General features: G+C 43.1%; 1 protein-coding gene across 1 annotated transcript in view; it reads left to right on the plus strand.

Annotated features, from left to right (window-relative positions):
- Positions 1-19,058, plus strand: part of COX10 (cytochrome c oxidase assembly factor heme A:farnesyltransferase COX10) — a 113,357-nt gene that overhangs the window by 5,950 nt on the left and 88,349 nt on the right. The window contains exons 2-4 of the mRNA XM_024752551.1: positions 1,031-1,164; positions 2,871-3,192; positions 17,629-17,753. Coding sequence (XP_024608319.1) covers positions 1,031-1,164; positions 2,871-3,192; positions 17,629-17,753 — 581 coding nt within the window. The remainder of the gene's footprint in view (positions 1-1,030; positions 1,165-2,870; positions 3,193-17,628; positions 17,754-19,058) is intronic.

Consider the following 19,058-nt stretch of genomic DNA (forward strand, 5'->3'; position numbering starts at 1 on the left):
GCAAAAAAAAAAAAAAAAAAAAAAAGAGGGGGGGGGGGGGGGGGGGGGGGTGGTCTGTGCTGTGGTTCTGTTGAAGGCTTGCCCAGGATGAGGCCTTACATGGAAGCATTGGATTTGTTGATGTTTGAGAGAAGGTTTAGAGAGAAATGATTAAAAGCCAAATTCGGATACAACAAAAATAGCTTCTTCCTAACTAGGTTCATAGACTCATACTTTATTGAGAGCTATTTCCTCTCCCTTTTCCTTGGCTTACCTGACATGGCCAAAATATTAATCTGAAACATATCTTCCAGTTTACTGTTATTTATTGAGAAAAATTCTGCTTCTTATTTTATACTTTTTAAAAAGTGACTGAACTGATTGTTTTATATTTTATTCTTCTTTAAAAATTAAAAAATTTTAAAAATTTATTTAATTTATTTATTTTTGGCTGCATTGGGTCTTTGTTGCTGTGCGTGGGCTTTCTCCAGTTGTGGTGAGCGGAGGCTACTCTTCGTTGCGGTGCGCGGGCTTCTCATTGCGGTGGCTTCTCTTGTTGCAGAGGACAGGCTTTAGGCGCCTGGGCTTCAGGAGTTGTGGCTCGCAGGCCCTGGAGCGCTGGCTCAGTAGTTGTGGCACATGGGCTTAGTTGCTCCGCAGCATGTGGGATCTTCCCGAACCAGGGATCGAACCCGTGTCCCCTGCATTGGCAGGTGGATTCTTAACCACTGCGCCACCAGGGAAGCCTTATATTTTATTCTTTAAAAGATCTATGGTTTGGTCATTTCAGCATTTGATATAATAAAAGCCTAATGATCCTGAGATGAAAAAGTTCCCTAGCCCTGCTGGAGAATTACACTCACTTAAACGGTGAGCAGAGCTGATCAATACCGTTCATTCACAGATCTGGATCAGGTCATTTCAAAGTTCTGACCCATCACTCATGTGTTGCTTACTGTGGTGTGGGCTCTGCTTCTGGGTAGGTCCAGTCATCACTTGGTGAGAAGTATTAACGATTTTAACATTTTTTCCCCCTTCCTCTCTATTACAGGCTGGGTAGGAGGATGTGTCTGGTATCTAGAAAGGAGAGCCTTGCAGGAGTCACCTCGTAGGTTCCTGCATCTTCTCAGGAACGTCAATCAACAGTGGGTTACATTTCAGCACTTTAACTTCCTCAGGCACATGGTACGTTGAGAAGACCATCCTCACTTTGTGCTCCCTGCCTTTACTTTCCCTGTATGAGGGGACTGTAAGAAGAGTTTTAAGAAGTACTCTTTGAAAAGGACTTTTATTTCATGTGGTCTGAAGTTTATCCACAACTTTAATCCCTTGTTCTGTTTATACTTAACTGAAACCAGAATAATTCTGGTGTCTGAGTTTTAAAGTATGATCTTGAACTTATTGATTAAGTTTGGGAAAAGATTGAAAACTGCTGGCGTGTTTTGACTAGGCCACAATTAGGAAAAGCTGAACTGTATGATGCATCTTTTTAAATTCTTTAAAGTTCTGTGAATACATCAGTAATACAGAAATAATTGCTTTAACCGTGTGACCTTCCTGTTTTCTAACATCAGCAGTGTATTCAAAAGTCTTTTAAACACGTGCCCTTCTGAGCAGATTCAAACAAATTGAGTTTGTGATTTGCTGGGCATTTTACAGTGGGCGTTGGTAATATAGCTCAGTAGGCTTTTGTCCAGGTCGACTTCGTGGTATCGGCAGTGTGGTAACTTACATTGGCCACTTTCTCAAATGGCAAAGAATCATAGGATGAAGAAACGACAGCTAAAAACTCATGATTTCAGTGCAAGCAGGAAAGAATAGCAAATTCATACTCTGAAGTCCTATTTGACATTTCTCTCACCTTTTTTTTTTAACTTAAAATGCCCACTTTAACTTTTAAAATCTTAATGAAGCACATTGTTTTGATGAGAGATTTTAATTTCCAGAAATGTTCAGACTTTTAAAGTTGGGGATCGAGGATAATGGATGTTTAGAAGAGAAACTCAAATATGTTTAATGCCTTTTTTATGTAAACAGAACTCTGAATTCATTCATGAGTTTGTAACTCCTTTCTAAGATGAGTATATGTAATTTCAAGTCTTTGTGATGTAATGAAAAATTGCTTAACTAGTTATCAGGATAGGTTGCTCCAAGTCCCAGGAGCATCTATAAGTAACTAGTTGTTGATTCTTTTCTCTGTCAGTTTATTTCCGAGCCTTGGTTTCCTCATCTGAAAATTAAAGCGAGAGATACTAATAATGATCCGTCTTTTTTAACAACTTTTGAGAACATTGGATGAGATACGTATTCGATAAACTCTAAAGATATATGTTATATAAAACTGTAAAGTGCCTCAAGGATATTAGTCATAGTTACTCCTTTTGCTAGTAAGTAATAGAGATTATCTGACTCTAAAATCCAATTCTTTCCCCACACCCACTGCCCTAAGGTCACTGAGCCCTGGGTTGTGTCCCCCACTGAGTATGTCTGCATGCACTGTTCACCTGGGAACATGGAAAGTCAACAGGTTGCCTTGGCTCTTGATTATAGAAAACTTTTTCATTGTATTTGGAATATGAAACCTCCAGTTTCTGGTACTACATGGAGGGAAATTCTGGGGGAGATGCATATGAAATAAATTTATCTTTCTTTCAAGGAACTTAAATCCCTAGGATTTTCTAAGCTGTAGAATTTGAAAAACCAGTTAATTGTATTCTCCGTATTTCTTAGTAGAGTGAGTCCCATGTAATACTCTAACACAAGTTACTTCAGTGAGATAGGAAAATCTTTTAGGTATTTTACAAGTTGGACTGATGGAAGGTGCTACTGAATAAGCATTTAAGAGCATTTTGGGCCTTGGTTTCCGAGTAACGTGTACCTTTTTTATTCAGTATGTCACACAACTGAACAGAAGCTTCAACCAGCAAATGAAACCAAAGCCGGAACCAGTGGCATCTCCTTTCCTTGAAAAAGCATCTTTGGATGAGGCCAAAGCCGAAATATACGAGATGAGACCTCTTTCACCCCCAAGCCTGTCTCTGTCGAGAAAGCCAAATGAAAAAGAATCGATAGAACTCGAACCCACCCCAGTAATTGAAGGCTCTATAGCTGTGGGAACAGAGACAAAAGAAGAAAAGCAGTGGAAAGAGATGAAGCTGCGTGTGGATGACTTGCCAGGAATTTTGGCTCGGCTGTCCAAAATCAAACTCACAGGTACTTTGTTTTTCCAGTCTAGTCAGATTCTTACTTGAGAGTGGTTTGTTTGTTTTTTGGTTAAACAAAATGCTAATTTTGTTATTGCCCCAAAAGGAATGATTTTGAAACTACGGGTCCCCTCTTAGTATTTTTCCTCTCTTCAACTTAATTGGGATTTGAAGTCAAATTTTTGGAATTCTGTTTACGCAGAATAGTAAATAGTATTACCCTAAACATATTGTACTAAAAATGGTCTCTCTTTTATTTGCAGTTAACACAGAATATTTATCCTGCTTATTTCCTTGTCTTTTGTGTGTTCACACCTACTACCCTGTGACGATGCAGTAAGATAATGTGTTCCGTTTCAGTTCTGGAAACAAGAAGGACTGCACTGCTGGGCTTGATGGGCAGTGAACACACGGGCCCTGGGACTCCCAGCTCACTGCTGTGCTTTGCTTCTTGTAGGGCCTCTGGGATTGTCCCACATGTGCGGGAATGTAGATTGTTTCTCTGCGAAGAAAGCTGGTGACTACACTGTTGAGCAAAGCTTGTCTGATTTTGTAAATAAAGTTTTATTGGAACACAGCCATAGCCGTTGGTTCTGTGCTGGTGTCATGCTACCTCAGCAGAATTGAGTCATTGCCACAGAAAACTTATGTCCTGGAAAGCCTGGAATATTTCCTGTCTGGCCCTTTAGAGAAAAAGTTTGCTGACCCCAGCTATAGAGCATGGACTAGTGAGAGGCAAGGATGATGGGAAACAAATCAGTGGTGGTCAACTGAGAAATGACTTGGGGCTGAGTTAAAGAGAAAAGTGGGGAGAGAGAGAAAGAGAAATATTAAGGAAGTGGAATGAACAGAACCTCAGGTAGACGTGGTGGCGTGCTGGGGGCCATAAGATAGAAGGGTTAGGACACAGACTTGCAAGGAGTCTTAACTGCTGTTAGGGGAAGCAAGCCTTCCCCGGTCCTGGGCACTGTGCTCCTTGCTATCCTCCACGCAGCCCAGTTCTGAGAGAGAACGTAGAGTAGTGACCTCTGGGCTGGAGTCCCTGCCCTCAAATCCTCTCTCTCACTGGTTGAGTGACCTTGAGCAAGTTCCATACATCTCTGTGCCTCAGTTTACCCATCTGTAAAGTAGGGATAATAATGATACCTACTTCCTAGGTCAATACTGAGTTTTAAATGGGGTGACATCTGCGAATTGTGTAGAAGAGACCATGTTAAGACCTATACACTTGTTTCTTAAATAAATGAAATAACTTCGTCACCTGGGTGCCCCTGCAGGCACTTGAGTTTGCTGCCCCTGCTCTAGGACAACTTGGGGCCTTCTGCTGTGGAAGACTGGATGACTGGTTGTGTTGAGACTTAAGAATGTGAACAATGAAGGGAGAACCAGGTTTGGGGGAGAACAGTTTTGGACACACAGAATTCGAGTTGCTGCTGGCATATCCAGGTGGAGAGGTCCAGTGGGCACTGGCTGTGAAGGACAGGAGCTCAGCTAGACCACTGGGCCAGAAGAGCAAGCGGTCTTCAGTGTAGGGTTGACTGTGAAGCCGTGGTGGTGAGCAGGGTTGCCAGAGGTCAAGTGTAGAGTGACCAGAGCAGAAGGCCAAGGACAGGGCTTTGGGGCATGTCCCCTTTTAAGGATTGTGCAGAGTGTATAATGGAGTCTGCAAGGAAATAAATGGTCAGAGGAAGGGAAAGAGGAAGTGGCTTTGTCACGGAAGCCAAAAGAAAGCCAGTCCATAAAGGAAGTGATCAACACTTCAATGGTAGAGGTCTCCTAAGATGCCTGGCTATGAAGTTCTTTTATTTGGCAGTTAGGAAGTCAGCGTTGACAGACTGCAAAGTCAGGAACTAATTATCAATGTTTCTTGTTAGAGTCTCAAACGAGGTACTTTAAATTATTAATTTAAAATAACGTCTTAAAGTTTGTTTCATAATGCTTATTTCTTTAGGGACAGATAGGAAAGGATGATAACTGGTTTAGGATCATTTCGGGGGGGCTGGGGGCACATTTTCCTTCCCTTCATACCAGATGTTGTATTGGTTTTCCTTTTCTGTACCTTGTAGTGCTGTATATCTGAATAGGCATTCCAGATGCAGGGTTTGATATTTAAAACATGGTGTCTGAAATCTAAAGCCATGACTAAATCCCTTCTTTAATGGTACATGTTGTGCTCTATTTATGTTGCTTGTCGACTTACCAGTCCCCAGGTGTCAGTTTGCTAAGGAGCATACGTGGCACGTGTGTTCAAACGGGGCTTCTGCTGTCCCCTGAGATCAACTCCCAGAGGCCTGGGACCGGACCCACCGCTCTGCATGTTGGCACGCATGTAGATGATGTGATGCCGGTGGTCCTGGACCACCCTTCGAGAAAGTGAAGGAAGGGTTGCACAGGCAGAGGGCCAGGCCCAGCCCCAGTGGCCTGGAGGATGTGGGAGAGCTCGCCCCTTACTTCCCATGAGCCAGAGCAGCCCTTGCCACCACTGGCACGGGAGCAGCCAGCTGGGGGCTCTGGACCACACAGGAGAGATGTGCACAGGCGAGGTACACATCTCGGAGGGGGCAGAGAGCAGCAGCCTCCCCTGCAGCCACAGATGGAAAAGCCCTGGGCAGTAAATTTCTCCTCGGAGCATTTTATATATTCCATGCCCCAGGCTTCTGGACGAGCTAATTGAATTAAAGTCATTTCCTTCTGCTTATTCCATTTAAAGAGGCAGCACCCTTTGGGTGACCCCGGCCCTCTTATTTGACCTCTTACCTCCCTGTTTATTTTATTACTTGAATTCACACATGTCTTGGAGTCAGCAGGATTTTTTTTTTTTTAAAGAAAATCCCTTGTATCTATAAATTGATTTCTTTTGGACTCTAAAATCTTGGGCAATTCGTTTATAGCTAATGATAGCCGAGACAGAAATACCTGGGAGTCAGTGATCACTTTTAGAGAACTAGTCTTCCTTTCTTTGCCTCCTTCTGTTTATAGCTGAAATACGCCGAGGATAACTAACTGTAGACTTAAGTGAAGAGCCACACAGTGACATCTTTGCATTTCCTTTGTAGGATAGGAGGGTGGCAGTGGGATGATGCTTTGGCATTTATGCCAGGATCTGGGCCAAAGCTTGCAGGAGATAATGCCATTTAAAGATACTTTTTTTCTGTGAAAGGAAGTAAGAATGAGTTTATAAAGAAGTAATAATATGTCTCCCTTGAGTTTCTCTTGCCAGCTGAGCTATTTACAATGTTTTTGGAGTTTGTTGCAAGGACCACACTGGGGTGAAGAAATTTTATTTGGATTAGGATCATAAGAAGCTTTGGTGACTCAGCTGAGTTTATACTTAATATGTGTCAATAAAAAGCAGAATTTTTTTCCTGAATAATGTCTGTGCTGAAAAGCTACAACACATTTTCTGAGACCAGAATACTAAAATAGATCGTTTATTGGACCCAATAGATTAGGCTGTCCATGGAACTGATATAAACTACAGTCTGTCAGCGTATAGATTTTTTTCCCCCTAGAACCTAGAATGCTGCTTTTTATTAAAAGGAGAAAAAAAAAAAGACAAGAATAGAGGGTACAATTTTATTTTCGATTGCTTGTAGTTTTTAAAAGTCAACGTGCTGTAATCATTAGCTCTCAGATGCTGCATAAAGGATTTTTCTCATTTTCATAAAAATATTAGTTGAGTAGAATTTTAATTTTTTAAATTTTAATGTGTATTTTGAAATAAATACCTTAATATTTACATCCTTGTTAAATGTTAAAGTAGTATTTTTATTAGTAAGTGTTTACTTTTGGAACAAATAGAAAATATAGATAAGAAAAGTAAGACGAATGGAATCTCCTTATAAGTCTACCCTCTCAAAATAATAACCATTTTGGTGTATTCTAGAATGTTCTTCTATACATGCCATTCAGATATTTTTGCTTTTTAAACAAAAGTAAGATGTAATGTAAATGCTTTCTGTACTTTTTTAAAAATTCTGATTCTGTGCATATCTTTTTGTGTCCCTGTGCTCACCCTGTTTTTGATGACCTTCTCTTTTAATAAGTAGTGTTGTCTGAAGACACAAAAGCACATGATAACCTACCACCCAGCTTGACATGGTGTTGTTGGACTTCTCTTGCGTTTTAAGCTTGAGGATAGAGGCTCTCAGTTTCCATTACTGGTAAAACATTCCTGTGGCCCAAAGGAGACACAGAGGCAACCAGCAAGGGAACTTTTTCTCTGAAAAGGTTTTTCCAACGTGTTTTTGAAACCACAGAGCCAGCATCCTACTTCTTCCCAAGTCTGGTTTCTCGTGCCGTCCGCTTCCATGCTCAGCACACAGTGTGTCTGTGCCCAGCTTTTGCCCCAGTGCCCCCGCCTGCTGGGCATACCCGCTGTGCAGGAGCAGTGTTGGTGGGGGGCTTGCTCTTTGGGTTAAGGTCCTCAGATTCATCTCTGCCTCGGCTCTGTGAGAAGTACGTCTGGGCCAGGCCCTGCTTTCGCTCTGGTGTGACTGCTCTTCTCTCCCTCCAGCTGTGATGCAGCTGCCTCCAGACAGTCCTGCTGTTGCATGAAGTGGGTCTGTGTCGCCGTGGTCCACCCTGGCCTCTGCTTCTGGCCCCTCACCCTCCACACCAGCCAGGAAGACAGGGTCCCGTCAGATAGCCTTTATTTCCCATATTTATCCATTTTCTTCCCACTTGGTATTAAGGTAGTCTAATTTTCTACTATTCAAATAGTGAAAGTAATAAGTCAGCTCTCAGCAGCTGTCTTCAATTTCAACTCATCTGCGCTGTATTTAACGAACATCTCCTGAGGGTTTTAGTATCCTCTCTTTACTTAATTTATTGCTGATGTAGGTTTTTCTCCAATTTTCATTTTTATTCCATCATTTCATTTGGTTTCTGGTAGGAGTGGGCCACGTAGATGCCTCAGCCAGTGTTCTAAGTTAGAAGAAAAATGCATTTATCTCGGCTATTCTGTTTTCTATTGATATAATTGTTTTAAATTCAGTTTGATGTTATTTGGATTGATTGTGAGTGTAAGAGGTGTGGTAGATGCTCGAAGCATGTAGAGATAAATTTCACGTGGATGATAATCATTCTCAAAAAAACATTGACGACTTTAAAGAAGAGAAGGAGGAAAAGCTATGAGTTGAGAATGGGCTCGGCTCCATGTAACTGAAAACTTGAAGAACAGTGACTTAAGCAAATAAAGGGTTTATTACTCTTTTGTAATAAACCTCAAGAGAGGTTTATTACTCTCTTGAGTCTGAAATTAGGAGCCCAGAGCCAGTGCTCAAGGATGTTGTCTACATAGCTGGCTGCTGTTTTTTGCTCGTTGTCATTAGCTTGTGGCTTTTGTCCTCAAGACCACAAGACAGCTGCCACTCCCCCATCATCATGTTATGTTCCAGGCAGAAAGAATGAAGAAAGGGGATGGTGTAGAAAAGCAGAAGCCTCCTTATGAGACTTGGCCTTTTTAGGGATTTCCCTGGTGGTCCAGTGGTTAGGATCCTACACTTTCACTGCCGAGGATGTGGGTTCGATTCCTGGTTAGGGAACTAAGATCCCTCAAGCCATGCTGCCTTTTTACTTGGGAAGGGAAGCTTTTGATAGGAATGTCTCCTTATATCTCATTGGCCAGGACTGCACGGCATGGCTTTACAGCTAAAAGGGAGGTTGTAAAAAATTCTTACCTCTATCATTTAAAAAGCCAAAGCATCTGAAGTCCAGCCTAGTTAACTCTGTCGGTATCCAGCTTCTCTGTATTCTCACAGCACCCCCCGGGCTGTCTCATTATGCAGTGTATCCCCTCCCAGGAAGAGGATGCAGGGCTGCCCACCTCTTCACCCCCAGTTTTCCAAAGAAAATAGAACAGCACCCCTAGGTCTGCTCTGGGACTACACCACACGTGCACTTCACATGTAACGTGTTTAAATGAAGACTGCTTTGCCACCTCAACATGCACTTTCCCAGTGGTGGTTGTGGACGTGTAGCCATCTGTCGGCAGTCTTTCCCTGTCGTCTTGATAATCAGATACACATTTGAGACTCCCTAGTTTGTGCTGGGGAGTTGTCAACCCTGGACTGTACAGCGAGGAAGGCCACCCAGCCCAAGACTACCTTGAAAAGTGTAGGTTTTAGGTTGACAGTGAAACTTGAGCTAAACAAGGGAACGAGCCAGGTGGTCCCATGGAATTTCCTCTTTCCTTTCTTTGTTGCATTTAACAGTCACTGAAGGCTTTGGCATCCTAAGTTTTCTTCCTCACCCCAAATTCCATCATCCTAGGGGACTTCACTATCTTTAGTGGTTCTGAAACTCCTCAAATCGCTTGTTACAATGCAGATTTCTGGGCTTCGTCTCCATAAACCCCTTCCCTCAAGGTCTGGGATGGGGCCTAGGAATCTGTATTTTAACAGAGGGCCCTGGTAGGCACGGTCCCCAGAACATATTTGAGGAGCTCTTCTTACCTGGAGAACTCATTCGCCACCTCTGTACCACCTCATCTTCATTCTCAGCAACTACCTTGCTTTCCATTTCAGAAAAAAATAGAGCTTTAGTTCTCATCAAGTGGGAACTCAGCAACTTCCTGCAAACAGAATTTATCTGAATTCTCACCTGTCATTGCCTCTTCTCCCCTCTGCCTGTTCCCCCGACCCTGCCCCCGATCAGCGGATGGCTCCATCACCGTGGCACCTGGGAGTCCTCTTAGACTCTGCAAACGCAAGCAGGCCTCCCTCTTCTGTGGAGGGCGGGTTACTGCATCTCTGGAGGGGACCAGACGATTGCTTCCCAAACCTGCAGGTCAGAAATGCCCAGGTGCCTAATTAGCATTTGGGGGTATTATCAAGGGCTTGGTTTCCAGTTCAAAGCAAAACATGGTAGCATCTCATTTATTAAGATTAAGGAATGAAAAACTTACAGAAGTGAATTTAAAAGAATGTTACAGGGTTATCTCTAAGTACTAAAAGTAATTTTTGCTCAATACCATTATTTTTTTATATCTTAAGGGGGTGGATAGTGAATTGGGAAGTTAAGAATGAAAAGGGGCGTGCTAACATATCAGTGATTTGCTAAAAAAAAATACACAGGGGTCCGCTTTTTATCTGTATTCACACGGGCAGGGGAGGAGGGTAGGTTTGTCTGGCGCTCCGTCACCCTGCGGCCTTGTCCTTGCCATCGCCCTGCCTCTCGCAGTCACGTCTCCCCAATTCCCCATCGCAGGCCAGCTCCTCCTCAGCCTTCGGTCACACCTCTGAGCTCAGTGTGAGCGGGCACTCGGTCGGGAGCCCTTCACCTCCCTCACGGCGTCCGTCCGCAACTGCACCCTCTGACATGCTCCCACGCTGTGGTCATGCCTGCTGGCTTGTCTGAATCTTCACCAGCCTGTGGGCACCAGGAGGCCTGGGACCACACCCATCTTCCTGCCTTGTTGCATTGCCAGGGCCTTGCTCCTGTTCTGCCCATAATAGGTGCTCAAAAAGCAGAAGCTCGATGGGAAAAAAAGAAAACTAATGAACTCTGTTGCCACCATTTGTAGAATTTGGAACAGCTTAGCCTTTTAATTACAAATAATTATTTTACTGTGATATAATAGTTGAAATGTTTCATGGTGACTGAAAAGTATTGTACTTGAACTAGATGACCTGGGGCCCCTAGATTTCCTCTGTCTGCTTTGTATAGTGTCACCTTCACCTGTTGTCATTGATACGAAACTGAGAAAAATCTTCGTTATTTTAATGAAAAGTGCTCAACTAACAGTTTCTTCTTGCCAAACTCATTTTTCAAAAGAAGTGTTTTTACTTCTTAAAAGCTTGATAAGCATCGGTTTTATGGAAACGTTTTTTAGTTAGTTACAAAGGTTGTAAAGTGTTGGTTATTAAGTATATTGAAAAGAAAAATTTCTTTATTGAAAAGAAAAACTAAAAATAGGACGACAAAGTAGAAAATCTTTGATGGTTCAAGGAAAAACTGTGATTGAAAGAACACTCTTAGGGCCTCACTCGGTGTTGCATAATTAACTTGGATATAAACAGCTTTTATTTATGTGTTTTATTTATGTGTATCACCGACCAGATAGCAATTTCATCTTCCTTTTCTGAATGCTGTTTGGGTGCAAACCCAGCACTTCCTGGGGACTGTACTTAAATGTTTCATTTTGGTAACAGTGTTGCTCAATAAATTTGAAGTTAGGGGTTTTAATTTGGTCTTAGGATTTTTAAGACCAGCTCTGGTCACTGAGTATGAAAAAAAGAAAGGGGAAAACTAGAAGACCCGGCAAGTTCTTAGTTTTGCAGCTGTGTTATTAAAAATCTCCACTAAAAAGTCTTTATCTTTTAACCAGAAGTGGCTATGGTTTGTAATCAGTTACCTCCTGATTGATAGGCTTTAATGTGGCTGAGAAGAAAATACCGTGTCTCTCATCAATTGACTTTTCATCTGAACATAACAATAAGCGTAGAAGTCGCCACCTTCCTCCGTACATGTGTGGGTAAGATAACCGTCGGGACGTTCGCGGAACACCGCCAAGCTGTGGAGGCTAAAAACTCTTAAATTAGACATTGAACCATTTGAAGCTTACGGTGTTAACAGAAATGAAGAGAGAGGAAGAAATCATTAAGTACAGCTACCAAGTAAAAATACATGCTCGTCTGAAAATCAGAAAAAACTTAATTCTTGCCTCTGAATTAAGTTGTATAATTTTGAACTTTGAGATCTGCTAACAAAAACATTCCATTGCTTGGAGCCACTGGTGAACAAAACCACGTACAAATTCATTAACTGCCTGTCCTTGGGCAGCTTTGTACATAATAGAGCTTTCAAGAGATTCATCACAGGCTTGTAGGATTTGGGTTATAATATTGCATAGTATCTGCTATCAAGGATAATGAGATGTAATAGATCACAAGGATAATTTGAAATCTATAGAGGATCTCAAACTCTCATTTAGCCAGTGGTTTCAATCTTTTGAGCAGATCTTTTATCAGAGTTGATAACTATCCAAATTGACTTATTGGAGTTTTGTTTTTCACTTAATTCTTTTGGGGCCAGGGCTGAAAAATAGCGAGGCCTTGAAAGACAGAGATAAAGCAGGATGTAGAGGACCAGTGTGTTAATATAATGGTTAGAGTTATTTCTAAATGACGATCTCAGAAAAGAAAGCGCCTCCATTATGCTTATGCTCAGAGACCAACAGTTCTCAGAGTATTGAGCCTTTATCAAAAAAAAAAAATCGTTCCTGACAAAGCTGCTGCTGCTGCGAGAAAACCTATTGCTTATTGGAAAAGGCGAAACCCTTCAGTGGTTCCTGGCTGCCCTGGAAAGCACACTGCGAGCTGGAGCCGGGGAGCCTGGCTACACGTGCACCCAGGACGTGCAGGGGGCGTCCCCGCAGCGCGGGGCTCCCTCCTCTGGGACTTGTGGCCATCCCCCTTGAGACCCGTGCTGCAGGGGTGTCGTGGGTTATGCGCAGGGACGCGGTGTCCTGCGAGCCCTGCTGGCCTGGTGGTGGTTTTGTGATCAGCTGGGTGGTGCGTGTGTATATCTTCCCTTCCTTTAGCAGAATTTTCTTCTGAAAATGAGTCTTTGGAGTACTTGCTACAGTACATCCCATAAAGCAGAGAGCCAAATATTATGCCTAAAGCGTATGACTCTGGGTTAGACGGTAGATTGAGTTCACTGCTGCTGGTTGACGCCTGGATCTCCGTGTATAAAATCAGACGTAGGGCTTCCCTGGTGGCACAGTGGTTGAGAGTCTGCCTGCCGATGCTGGGGACACGGGTTCGTGCCCCGGTCTGGGAAGATCCCACATACCGCGGAGCGGCTGAGCCTGCGCGTCCGAGCACTGCCGCTGGTTGACGCCTGGATCTCCGTGTATAAAATCAGACGTAATACCCACCAATGCTTGCCTTGCTTTTCATTTTAGAGCAAGCTTCTGCAAAGTTTGTTAGTCGTGTACTTTATCAGTAAAAGAGTTTTAAGTGCACGTGTGTATATTTATAAAATATTTATGCTATTGTATATAAATATGTCATATATAACAAAAATGCAAAGTTACTTGTAAGTAAAATTCATGTATTCTTACACCAGTGTATTATATTCATTTTAAGATATACAAAGTGTGTGTTTTAAAAGAGAGGGTTGAGAAGTCAAATATAAGTGAAAGTTCTCATGTTTTCTTCCCATAAGTGCAGTGTTTCCGGGACTTAAATAAATGTAAAGGCACTTTGGCATTGCAAAGTGCTTCACAAATGTAAGTCTTGTTTTTATCACTATCATGGTTAGTCCACATTTCTTAAGGACTGCACTCCGGGCACTCCCCTGGACGTTCTAAGACAGAGACGTATGGAGCTTGTGTGAAGTGTTTTGCTGTTTCTCAGAGTTCCTTAAGACACCATTTTGAAATATTAAGTCTAAGCATAGTGGCTGGAAAAATACATCATCTTGAAGCGCATTTTAATAATTACCAAGAGCACTGCTTATTAAGCCCTTATTACTTGCCAGGCACTGTGCTGAGTGCTTTTGTTATACTAGAAACTAGTGTTTCTCTAAAAGGTGTCCCTCAGTGTGGACAGGAGCATGGAGGCTCCGCGTGGCTGGTCCCGTGGTCAGTACGCCTGGAGAGACAGAGGCTGTGGGTAGTGGCATTTGCATGATTGAAGGTGGTACTAAGAGAGGTTAACTCGGTGTTGCTCCAGAAACAAGGGTTCTATCCAGAGGGAGGTGTTTCGAGGGAGTCGTCCTGACTTGATCTGGGGGAGAGAGAGAGAGAGAGAGAGACCCGTCCCACAGCTGGAGCCCTTCTGTGCAGGGCTGCCTGGGGAGAAACCGCTTCCTGTTGCCAGATCCAGGGATAGTGTCTATTCCTCCATCAGGACAGAGATGAGACTAGTTGACCCTAAATTCCCTCTGACCTTTTAGGGCTTTATTATTCTTGGAGTCACTGAATTGCGTTTCGCTCCTCTGCTGTACCCATTCCGCTTATTCCATATTGAAGGCCCATGTCACTGCCTTAAGACCCCTCACGCCACCTGTGTTTGCACCATTGCCACCCTTGCCAGGTCCTCTCCCTGCCCACCTGGTTCCCTGCAGTGGCCTTTGCATGGTTCCTGAGCGAGCTTTCCTCCACTCCGGTCAGTCCTCTGTGTCCTGAAGTCTAGTCTTCCTTAAGTGCCACCCTTGTTACAGTATCACATGTTTTCTCTTACTGCAAACCATGTTACCACAAACTTTGCAGGTTAAAACAGCACGAGGTTCTTACTTTGTAGTTCCTAAAGGTCGGAAGTCCAAGTGTGGCCTGGCCGGATCCTCCACTCAGGGTCCCCCTGGGCTGAAATCACTGTGGGCTGGGGCCATGCTTCTCCTCTGGGGCTCGGGGGCCACTGGCAGAACTCATACCTTTGCATCTCTGCGTCTGAGGTCCCCGGACCACTCTGTTCCTAGCGGCCGCCTGGGCTTCTTTGCCATGTGGTCCTCAGGTAGCTCACACGGGGAGGCTTGCTTCCTTCTGGGCCAGCCAGGTTGTGCCTGCTTGCAACGGTTTGAAAATCTAACAACCTGTTTTTAATTATAGAGAGCTTCTCCCTGGAGGAGGCAGGCAGACCAGAGACCGCATCTGGTCACTCCTTGTCAGCAATGGCATCTGGGAGGACGTGGCCCTGACCAGTCTTAGGTCCAGCCTGATGGTTCCAAAAAGAGTTGTGGGTAGAGCTGCAGCTGTGCTAGGTGTCAGGGCTGCCTTCGTCACCATGCACCTCCCTAGGTGGCTGCTGAGTCTCTGCATGGTGGTGATTGTGACTGGGCTGGACCTCCACCCACGAGCCAGGGGCAGGTGGGAGTGGGTGCATCGGGGTAGGGGTATCCCTCTTCCTTGGACCTCCAGAGTCACCCCTGGGCCTGCAGGACTGTGCTTCTGGGCTTCTGTTAGATGGGTCACACTTCATTGGCAACATTGATTTTATGTTTATTTGTGAAGGGACAATATGAGATTACCAAATAAAGTATAATTTCAAGTGCTGTGAATGAAAGAATATATTACATTCACTGTTAATGAGATCCTGGTGCTGCAAAATGATTCCATGTAATGAATCCCAGGAAATCAATGAACAGTTTAATTACCATTGTGGCAGTGCTGTGTGAGAGTATTGCTTTGCTTAGTTTTACAATTTATCAATTTTCTTTTCCTTTCTTTTTCTTTAAATTAATTGCTTTGATGAAGTAAGTATAAATACATTCTTTGTTAGCTTTTGATCTTTTTTTTAGAAATGTGTTACAAAATTCAGATTTCTTCCTTTGTAGTAATACTGGCCCCTGTATTATAAAAAATAATGGCCCCTGTATTATAAAACAAATACACATTTTTTAATGTGTATTACCGTTTACAATTTGTATATTTTTAAATGAGGCAGTATTTCCATTTTGTAAATTTAATCATTGCTAAGTCTTACTAAAACATTGTCCTGGGATTCCCTGGTGGCGCAGTGGTTGAGAGTCCGCCTGCCGATGCAGGGGACGCAGGTTCGTGCCCCGGTCCGGGAAGATCCCACATGCCGCAGAGCGGCTGGGCCCCTGAGCCATGGCCGCTGAGCCTGCGCGTCCAGAACCTGTGCTCCGTAACGGGAGAGGCCACAACAGTGAGAGGCCCGCGTACCACAAAAAAAAACCAAAAACCAAAAAAAAACATTGTCCTTTTCTCTCTGTCATTCTTTTGTAAACTGCTTTCTGTCTCTTCTCAACTTACCACTTGACCCATCAGTCAAAAATTTGATGTGCTTTCTGTGTTTATTGTCCATTACCCAGTCATGCTCTGGGGGCAAATAAAAAGAAAAACACTGCTTTTGTGTGTCTACATACCCTTTTCAATTTTAAACAAAGTGAATTTTCTTTTTACAGTATTTTTAGCTTGACAGTTCAGTGACTGTGTTGCTATCTTTTCCACTATGGTGGTAATTGATTTTTAAAACTTATTTATAAATCACAATACAAAATATTGACCTGGATATTTAGAGACATCTAAAGTTGTTTTTTATTTTGGTGACTCTAGATTTTACTAATTATATATTGAGAAAGTTATCATGGATTTTCTACACTCTTTTAACTACCATAGATGTTTATAAGTAGTCTACTTTTTTTAAAATAAATTTATTTATTTATTTTTGGCTGCGTTGGGTCTTCGTTGCTGCACGCAGGCTTTCTCTAGTTGCGGCGAGCGGCGGCTACTCTTCGTTGCAGTGCGCGGGCTTCTCACTGCGGTGGCTTCTCTTGTTGTGGAGCACAGCCTCTAGGCACACGAGCTCAGTAGTTGTGGCTCACGGGCTCTAGAGCACAGGCTCAGTAGTTGTGGCACACAGGCTTAGCCGCTCCGTGGCATGTGGGATCTTCCCAGACCAGGGTTCGAACCCGTGTCCCCTGAGTTGGCAGGCGGATCCTTAACCACTGAGCCACCAGGGAAGCCCAGTAGTCTACTTTTGGTCTAAGATTCAAGGTCTCAAAATAGAGTCAAGAATTATTTCAACTGATTTACTCTATGGAGAGAAGCAATTTACTGAGTTCCACTTTGAGAGGGAGAACCCTGCTGTCTCTTTTCCTTTGAATTCCCGCATTGACACCATGGACCCTTTGTTCTTCGGGTACTGCTGGGAAGGAGCCTGGGTTTTGAGGACTCTTCTTCCAGTCCTGGCTTGTTGCCACACATGGGGCGACACGTGAGGAGCCACTGAACCCATGTTCAGGGCTGCTGAGTTGTGCAAAACAAGATGACTGATCCTAGAACACGGCCTGTTGTGAGGCTTAGCGGTTGATGTTGTGATGTCTGGAAAGAGTGACAAGCCTCCACTAAGGAGGGTGCTGCTTGAGTTTTGCGCATCTCTTGCTAGGTAGGTATGGCTAGGGCTCCTGCCTCCACGGGCTTATATTCCATGGAGGCGCTGGAGTGTGACAAGTACCGGGAGGGAAATTGAAGGGTGATGTACCTGGGGAGGGCCTCCCGCACGTGAGATGGTCAGGGAAGTTCTCCCTAAGACGTGATATTTAAGACAAGATCTGAAGGGCGAAAAGGATCCAGTTATGGGAAGAGGCAGAGGGAACAAAAAATACAAGGGCTTTGAGGCAAAAAAGAGCCTGACCTGCTCAGAACAATGCCTCATGTCCAGCACGGTACTGATTGTGGGTTAGGTGTGCAGTAAATGTTTGTTGAGTGAATAAGTGAATGACTGGATCTGAAATACCTATCTTATTTTTCACTCTTGAGTGTAATGGAGTTAAAGGAAAATTGACATTTTTCTATAGTGAACACATATAGTTTTTATAATCAGAAAAATGTTTTGTAAAACTTTTTTTTAAATGAAAGATCAGCCTACAGGTCATGTTGTTGTAGTGGATTGTTTCACATGGAGGGGGCTTGCTTGGCCGTTACCGTCTGGCCCTGCGTGGTGACGAGCTCTGTTCTGTTTCTGTGTTGCAGCCCTTGTGGTCAGCACCACCTCAGCCGGATTTGCCTTGGCCCCAGCACCTTTTGACTGGCCCTGCTTCCTGCTGACTTTTGTCGGAACTGGCCTGGCTTCCTGTGCTGCCAACTCCATCAATCAGGTCAGTGTGTCACCTTTCAGCTGGATCACGATTTTGTTACTTCTTAGATGATGATATTGTCACATAAAAAAAAAAAAACCTTCCGGAATTGCACCTGTAACTGGGAAGGTCCTGTGAACCTGTGTCCTACAAGGTCTGGGGCACAGAATCAATTTGTCTTTTCTATTGAGGTGAAAGGTTTTCAAATATTTTCAGCGGAGAGAGTGTTAGAGTATCTGCCTCAAATGACCAGGATTCGGGGTTAGGAAGTGTTTTAGGGCCGTCAGACTTTCTCCTCTTACCCACTTCAGGTACATTCCCCTGAGCTTACATTATTATGTGCTGTTCTTTCTTTGGTTTGACTTGTTTGCGTTTTAAACCACAACTATGCAAAACAGTGTATTTTAAACAAGCATATCCAGCTTAAAAAAAAAAAATCAAAAATTCAGTATTCAGTAAACTTGGTGTGTGGAATCAGAATATATCAAAAAATTAATTAGCACATTATTTTTAATGCATCTTCCCCTCCCTATTATGTATTATTTTAAACATCAAAGTAATTCTCTAAAATAGTTTTTTCCCTCCGCCTGGTCATTGTGGGGTGCCCCAGCCTTGTGGCTTTCTCATAAGATGCTGTGGTGGAAAAGTCTTGGCCAAAACGTAAAGAAAGTCATTTTCATCACCAGAACACCCAAGAGGACTTGGCACGGTTTTAAAACTGGCATTCAAGTTACCAGCAGGAAAACAGCTTGGCTGAGTGGATGCGTGAGTTGGTAGTCTGAAAAACATGAGTGTTTTCGTTCGGTGATGCCTAACATCATTGTGTCGTTTACAGTGTGTTACCAGCTTTTTGGAGAAGGATCCATCTATTTCAAATGAAGTTAATTTTCTGTTACAATTTTAAACTTCAAAACAGTCTTACAGTGAGGTTCAAACAGCCCTGCTCCTTTGTCCCTCCTGTAAACCATGATGCCATCTCTTCCAAGTTGCTCCTACCCTTTGCTGCCCTCCCATATTCCCTGGCTAAGAGAATGATCATGGTTTCACAATGAACATGTTTTTAATGAAAATTGGAACAAAAAGCAGTACAAGCAAAATGGATTTATGTGGCTATTTTGGGGGTCTAGGTTTCAAAATAGTTTTTAAATTATTACTTTTATGTAATTGTAAATCTGGCTCAAAAGGTTAAGCCAGGAAAACATTCTACTTTTCAGGCTCCTTTTAAAAATTGAAGAACTGCATTTATCCTTGGGATATTAACTGCTGTCTTCTGTTTCAATTACATGGATTTTTTTTTTTTTTTTTTTTTTTTTTTTGGTGGTTGGG

Source organism: Neophocaena asiaeorientalis, unplaced genomic scaffold, assembly GCF_003031525.2.
Source record: "Neophocaena asiaeorientalis asiaeorientalis breed wild unplaced genomic scaffold, Neophocaena_asiaeorientalis_V1.1 scaffold540, whole genome shotgun sequence".
NCBI lineage: Eukaryota > Metazoa > Chordata > Mammalia > Artiodactyla > Phocoenidae > Neophocaena > Neophocaena asiaeorientalis.